Source organism: Chrysochloris asiatica, unplaced genomic scaffold (genome assembly GCF_000296735.1).
Source record: "Chrysochloris asiatica unplaced genomic scaffold, ChrAsi1.0 scaffold00170, whole genome shotgun sequence".
NCBI classification, from domain to species: Eukaryota; Metazoa; Chordata; class Mammalia; order Afrosoricida; family Chrysochloridae; genus Chrysochloris; species Chrysochloris asiatica.
The window spans coordinates 7048296-7055877 of NW_006408688.1; the positions used below are offsets into that span (position 1 = coordinate 7048296).

Consider the following 7582-nt stretch of genomic DNA (forward strand, 5'->3'; position numbering starts at 1 on the left):
TTTTCAAAGTAGCTTCCTTGTTTTACGAATTTGTGGTGCCTTGAATTTACTTGATATGGCTTTTTGATCCAAAGTCTTAATTCCTACCACGTGACTTGGTGGCACCAAGCAAATAAGGTATACAGGACTCTAAGGTTGCAATTGCTTGTTTTACCCTCCAGCTAGGTTACACACACACACACACACACATATATAAAGTTTTTATTGTGAACTGAGTGATAGTTTACTTGGGAGAACATCGGTTTCACACTCATTGTTTCATTGCAATGATTACAATCTCCTCCATGCATCTTCAATAGTATTTGCTTCTATTCCTGTTATTTTTTGGATGTACACAAAAACACTTAGGAATATGCAATCATTTAAACAACCAAAGGTCACATTCTGCAAGCCAGCCTCCTGGCTGCCAGCACACAGCCTTTCTCTCTTTCCATGAGTCTAGTCTTCAGCTCCACCACTCATCTGTCATTTTGTTGTACTGTGGTGGCTTGTGAGTTGCTGTGATTCTGAAAGCTATGCCACAGGTATGGCCAAACTTCATCTCTCATACTTTGGACATATTGTCAGGAGGGACCAGTGGCTTGAGAAGAATATCATGTTTGGTAAGGTGGAGGATCAGAGAAAAAAGAGGAAGACCCTCAGTGAAATGAATTGGCAAAGTGGCAGCATCAATTGGTTCAAGTGTGGCAACAATTATGAGGTTGGCCCAGGACTGGGCAGTGTTTTGATTTGTTGTGCATAGGGTTGCTATGAGTCAGTTTCAACTTGATGGCACCTAACAAAAAGTGTTCAGCTGCTCTCTCTCTCCGTGTCCTCATCTCTCCCTCCATCTCTGGTGTAACTGCTTCACTGGATAAAGTCCCACATTCCGCTCATGCTCCTTTGATCGTTCTAGGGTCCTCTGTTCCTGGACTGTAAGATTAACTATTCCCCCTTTTTGTTACATCTTTTACAGTTGTGACAGTTGCAATTAGTCACGATAACAATTATTCACTATTGAATCATAAGAATCCTATCCTTATGTCCTTTCACTAGACCAGTCTAGTCAAGATGAAAACTATTCAGTGGGGATTCTACCTTCCCCCACACACTCTGAAACAAAACTCCCTCTTGAAAGCTTGTAAGCCACTCACTTCGTGCCTTTATAGTCTCCACATTCCTGCAAGGTTTAACAGAAGCCATCTCAGAAGCAGATGGAAGATCACAGGACCATCCAGGAGAAAGACCATGAGTGACATTATGAGACCCCTACGTGGAGAAAAATCAGAGACCATAGTGGAGGCAACAGCAGAGGCAGTGGCATGGAAAGACAGAGAAACTTTGGGCTTTGGCCCATGGACAGAGTAAAGCTGAGTACCTACAGTCCTAGGAGGCTGGTTTAAAGACTGTGCCCTTTGGGCATTCACAGGCTAAAAGAAAGGCCAACGGACCACATGGCTGAGAGGCTGAAAAAGATTGAAGAGTGCCTGCAGGATGGCAGATAAGAAGCCTTCATGACTAGAGAACTGTTGTATGCTGAGTTAGTTTTGATTCTGAATTGTACCCTATTCATTTCCCTAATAAATCCAATAATTGTGAGTATTGTTATGAGTTCTTTGTATCCATTGCAATGGATTGTCAAATCCAGGTGTAAAGCATAGAGTGCTGGTGGAGGAATGGGTGATGTCAGAGTAAAGAAGTTTGTGGGGTAGAAGCATGTCTGACCTCTGCTTCATAGGATTCAGCCTTGGGATGACTTTGAGTGTGATTTTCGTTCCCCTTTGTGAAGTCAGGGGAAGTCAGAGATGGGTTCCATATGGTTTTTGCAGAATTCAATATAAGAAATGTTAAGTCCCATCGAGTTGTTTCTGACTCATAGTGACCCTGTATACTTTCAGAGGCTGTAAAGCTTCACCGTGCAGAAAGCATCATCTTTTACCCGCAATATAAAATATAGAGCAAATTTATTCTCTCCATGTTCACAGAAATCAAATAATATATTTTATGACAAACTTGAAACATCTGGAATTATACATACTGTAAAAGTTGATGCGACATTGTATGATAGAATGTCAGTTTTAAAATACATTAATAATAAAATTAAAAAACCAAACCTGTTTCCATCAAATTAATTCTATCTTATGGCCCCCTGTAAGTTACAGAGAACTGCTTTCATAGGCTTTTCCTAGCTATACTCTTCATGGAAGCCAATAACCAAGCCTTTCTTCCACATTGCTGAATAGGTTTGAATCACTTCAGGTTAGTTAGTAGTCCAGTGGAAAATGTTTATGGTAAATGCATTATTTTTGTTGTTGTTGTTAAGTGCTGTCGAGTTGGTTCCGACTCATAGTGACTCTGTGTAGGGTTTCCAAGTAGCAGCTGGTGAGCTTGAATCACCGACCTTGCAGATCAAACCAATTTTGAGTTTAGTGCATTAATCCACAGTGCCATACCAGGACTCCAAATACATTATTGTTGTTGTTAAGTGCCGTTGAGTTGGTTCCGACCCATAGACACCCTGTATAGGGTTTTCAAGGAGCAGTTGGTGAGCTTAGAACAGTCGACCTTGTGGTTCAAATGACTTTGTAGTCTGACACATTAACCCACAGTGCCATACCATATTCAAGTTTAACTGTAATTAAAATTTGTTTTGATCAATTTTCCTAAATTCAACTCCAATCCAAGTAACTGTCACATATTTATTAACGTCAGAGAAAGGTGCATGAGTACAAAAACTATGTTTTGTTCAATACTGTATATTCAGTATATGGCACAAAGAACACAGTAAGCACTCAATAAAAATTAGTTCAATTTGTAAATTGGAAATAATGTGTTTAGAGGAATGGATAAAAGATAATGCTGTTTTATTCAACAAGTACTTTTGAATACATAGTATAAACACAGCACTGTTATAGGTGTTACCAGAGAATGTAAAGTTCAAAGATGCTGTCTGTATCTAAGGCTATATGTAAAGTATTATCTGTATTTATACATTTTTTAAACAAAAATACACTTGCAAATTCATGTTAGAATTAATAATTCTCAAATTATTTGTTACTACTGAACTCTAGCTGTGTGCCAAAAATAAGAACAACAGGCAAGTACATGAATTCTCTTTACAAGTTTCATTGCCAGGAAAACATGAAAATATGGATTTCAAAGTTTCTGGTATTGACTTTCAAGTTCACAAATCACAAAATCCGATTTCTGGTACCATATACTGAATGGTATAAGGGTAGGGAAAATCTATGCAGGCAATTACACATAAAATGTAATAAAACCAGGGGCCACATAATAGTAAAATATAATTAGATGGAAATTCTTCTTGAGAAAAATAATTTAAACATTTTACTCACTGCTGTATTAATTACTAATAGGGAAAATACATTATTTCAAATGAGGCAGATAACATGTTTTATCAACAACGAAAACATTAAAACCTCACTCAAATCTGAGATAAAAGATTCTGAGTTAAACCCAGAAAGGTGGAGGTAAGATGAAGAGAGAAAAAAGAAAGAGAAAAGTAAAATGGAAGAGATCTAAAGAAATACTCCCCCAAACACACAGAATAACAGCTGAAACAGAGACATGGGAGAGGGAAGAAAAAGACATGCTTAGCTAGGTCTTGGCTTCCCCTACCTGGAAGCTTTGTATAATTTTTAAGTCATGTTTTTTCCTAAGTAGACTGAATTAATTTGAAAATTAGAGGTCACATACCTGCTTTATTTTATCTTGTTGTTGTTGTCTAGTGCAGTTGAGACAGTTCCTACCCATTGCGACCCTGTATTGGGTTTCTGAGGAGCGGGTGGTGAGCTTGAACCACAGACGTTGCAGTTCAAACTGGCATTGCAATCGAGTGCATTAACCCAAAGCACCATGGATTAAAAATAAACTTTCAATTTCACAGTTCATCTTCTGAATCTTGCTCATAAACTTTCTGAGGTTGTCTCTTAATATTGATTACTAAATCAATGGTTAAAATTTTTGCCAAACACTGAAGAACTGAAGTTAGCAACTGATATTTACCAGCTACCGATTCTAAGCCTGTTTGAGTGCATACCATGGGTTGATTGGTTTGCAGTGCATATAAACTTCTTACATATATTTGTGGAAAGCTGTACTTTCCTTTCTTGTACTTATAAAGGATTTTGGGAATGCCTAAAAGTGCATTAGCTATTATCATACTAACTGCAGTTTCCTCAGATTGCTGGCATTTTTTGGCATAGTTGATTAGATAGTAATGTAACAAGATCTCAAAATTACCACCCACAGGTAAAACACAACCTGCTGATATAGATGAGGAATTGCAACTCTCCAGTGACTTACAACTTAGTGGTAATGTGTTCCTCATACCAACACTTTTTTTGACCTGTACATTTTCGTAAGACATTTCTATTTTAGTGTTTTGTGTTGTTGGGCGGTCAGTGGACTTACTCGGAATTAATGGTTCACGATTATGCATTCTGGTTTTGTTTTGAGATAAACCTCTCAGTGTGTCATCTGTTTGGTATGTATCTACTGGTATAAGTTGTGGTGTTGAACATGGGATGTGTGTTTCTAACTCTACACTTGGAATCTCCAAATTTGAATATATTAAATGTGTTTCAACAATTGCCAGTTCATCTTTGTTCTTTACAACTGGGTCCCTACACAGTCTTTGTATTGAATCATTACCAGTTTCTTCAAACAGTTCACTTTCTCTACTATTACAAATAAGAGGACTTGGTGTAGAATTTTGGTTGATGGTTTGTGTCATGTAACTTAGATCAAGGTCTTTAAACAACTGCCGAAGCATTTTAAATGCTGAACGTAAAGCATCCTCATGTTGTTCAACAAGTCCGTGCACTGGTCCACAAAGAACTATACAGTGTGGTATAAATAAACATGTGCTAATTAAGCCAAGATGAACATACCTTTTGGATTTAATGATAAGGGGCTTACAAAAATTCACTAAGGCAGTGTTAGAGATTTCATGCTGTGAACAGATGGGTGGTAGTACAAAAGGAGAAAGACCACCGATTCTCTGAATGAGAGAAACTTCTTCTGCTGATAAACACTCCACCACTGATATTCCATTCAGATCTGCATAATAGGTAACTAAATCTGGTTGTTTCACACTAGAGAGGAGCAATTTGATGTTCTGATTCTGTAAATATTTCATTATTGCTTTTGTCCTTTCCATAATCCAAAATTGAGATTCCTGAAATTGTGCTTCTGAATTAAGAACAAACTCTGATCCAGATTCTGAAAAAGAAGGCTGGATGGTTTCTGTAACTATCACTATTCTTACGTCACCGTCTGCTGGGCAGTACACAGAAAAATCTCTGTGTAGCACAAGTCCAGTTATGATTTTGGAATCTGAAACAGGAAGGCCAGGGACACCAATGTTCAATTCTACAAAATAGTCATCCACTAACTCAAATACTTCTTCAATCCCACTTGTATAAGCCATACACTTGTAAAGGTAGTCACACATCAACTGTGAAATAAATTTGTGGTTATTTTTCCCAACTCGTCCACAAAAATATGCTTCTAAGAGCAACTCTATAGAGTTCCTACATAATGTTTTCTCTTTAGTGGATGAAGAAAAGATGGACAGAAAGTGTCTACTTAAGCACTGGTCCATAAAGTAGTCCAATATCTGTGTCTGAAACTTTACAAGAGCTTGAGAAACAAATTTCCACCGAGAACAATTTTTCCAATGCCTCCCATGGGCTTGAGTATTTTCAGAAACTAAAGCATCTGTTTCTTTGTCTGTGGTTGCATCAAGCCCTCTGAGCAAATGGCAAAGAAAGATAATAAACGTTTTAGCACCATCTCCAGTTTTTTTGAGATGACTGGAAACACATGCCACCAACAACCTGTATAAAAAACAAATACAGCATCTCAGATTTGCAAAGTGCTGGCTTACAACAGAACCAAGTTAAAATATGCTTTCACAGGGCGTCAAGTTTTCTTCTACTCCGTAATTCTAGGGCTCAGCGTACAGAAAAAGTGTTCTTGGGAATGGGTATGATTTGGGGACCGGGAATGTTCCCGGCAGCAGAACTCTAATCTCTAGTAGGCACTGGTCCCAACCAGAATAAGGGGGGGGAGTGGTGGTGGTGGTGGTGGTGGTGGTGGGTGTGTGTGTGTGTGTGTGTGTGTGTGTGTGTGTGTGCGCGCGTGCGTGTGCAGGTTGTATAGCATGTACAGGTTACATAGCGTGTACCTGGCTATGGGATGCTCTAAGTGCAGCGCCTCCAGGAGGCGGCCTCCATCTCGGCTGAGCAGCACCTCGCCGGTGGACTTCGTACACAGAACTTGCTGCCCTTCGGGGCCCATGCACTTGCTCACGATACTTTCCAGCACCTCAGCAACCTGCAACGCCAGCTTCACAGACCCCACAGCAGGCATAGCCATTCCGGTCTCGATCACTTCCGGCTGCCAGCTCCGGTAACACCCAGACCGCCAGGAGGCAAAGCGATGCCGGAAGCGGAAAGGGCGGGATGATACCGGAATCCCCGCCAGCGCGCCTTTTTGGTTGGGCTGTCCCTCCTCCTCTACGCTTCCATTCGACGGAAAAGCTCTGCAGCTCAGCGCGATAGAGCGGTCCGCCCAATAGGCGGAGAAGAAACTGAAGGATTTGCCCAACAACAGTACCTAGAACGAAATCCTAGCCCCCCACCCATCCTGGGTTCCTTAGGCGAAATAGTTCACCTCTCTTGGCTTCAGCTTCCTCCAAATCCTTGCCGGTTTGTAGGAAACTTCCTAAGGGAAGAAAGAGGCATTGGGGCAAAATGCTCGTTCCCTCCCCTCCAACAAAACAGCGCCTTGTTTTGCAGCAAAACCTCTGCCTTGGCTGCTGGCATACTCTACACACATACCACCACTAGCTTTCAAGGCTTCTGTTACGAAAAGTGTTTCAGGATGCTGGACAGATGAGGAAAGCCTTGCTTTTGTACATTCCGCAGAGGACTCTGGCACATTTTTGGCGGGCTCTGCCACTACTCTATTTTTAAAGCAGTGGCGATGGATGTCAAGACTTAACGTCACTTAACTACATCGATGTTGTTGCTAAGTGTGGCCAAGCCAGTTCCGACTCACAGCATTTCTGAAAAGTGGCTAAGTGGGTTTGTAACACCAACCTTTTAGTTAACAGTCCAGTGCATATCCTACAGCGCCACAACGCCGACCTTGAGGATCAAACCTACTTTACAATCCAGCCCATTAACCCACAGCACCACACTAGGACTACAATGGCTTGGGTTTACTGTTGTTGTTAGGGGCATAGCGACCCTATACACAACAGAACAAAACACACTACCCGATCCTGGGCCAACCTCACAATTGTTGCCACGCTTTAGCCCATTGATGCTGCCACTTTGCCAATCCATCTGGAGGTCTTCCTCTTCTTCTCTGACCTTACCAAACATGATTTCCTTCTCCAGTGACTGGTCCCTCCAGACAATATGTCCTAAGTATGAGAGACAAAGTCTGGCCATCCTGGTCTCCAAGGAGCACCCTGGCCACACCTCTTCCAAAGCAGATCTGTTCTTTTGGCAGCACACGGCACTTTAAATATTCTCCTCCAACACCATAACTCAAAAGCATCAATTCTTCT

At 40.8% G+C, this 7582-nt stretch overlaps 1 protein-coding gene across 1 annotated transcript; it reads right to left on the reverse strand.

The window, feature by feature from the left end:
* Positions 1–3880: 3880 nt before the first annotated feature.
* On the reverse strand, positions 3881–6749 carry BBS10 (Bardet-Biedl syndrome 10). Its single transcript, XM_006871625.1, has 3 exons — positions 6712–6749; positions 6191–6595; positions 3881–5840 (listed from the first exon to the last, which is right to left on the reverse strand). Exons 1-3 carry the CDS (start codon positions 6747–6749, stop codon positions 3881–3883), a joined length of 2403 nt encoding a protein of 800 aa, XP_006871687.1.
* Positions 6750–7582: the final 833 nt, after the last annotated feature.

Bases quoted from the DNA above. Each gene is read 5' to 3' on its own strand.
- BBS10 (XM_006871625.1), bottom strand. From the start codon at position 6,749: ATGCCTCTTTCTTCCCTTAGGAAGTTTCCTACAAACCG. The intron at 6,596-6,711 runs GCAAGGATTTGG...CAAATCCTTCAG, and splicing joins AGGAAGTTTCCTACAAACCG to TTTCTTCTCCGCCTATTGGG. The intron at 5,841-6,190 runs GTACACGCTATG...TTTTTTATACAG, and splicing joins TTAGAGCATCCCATAGCCAG to GTTGTTGGTGGCATGTGTTT.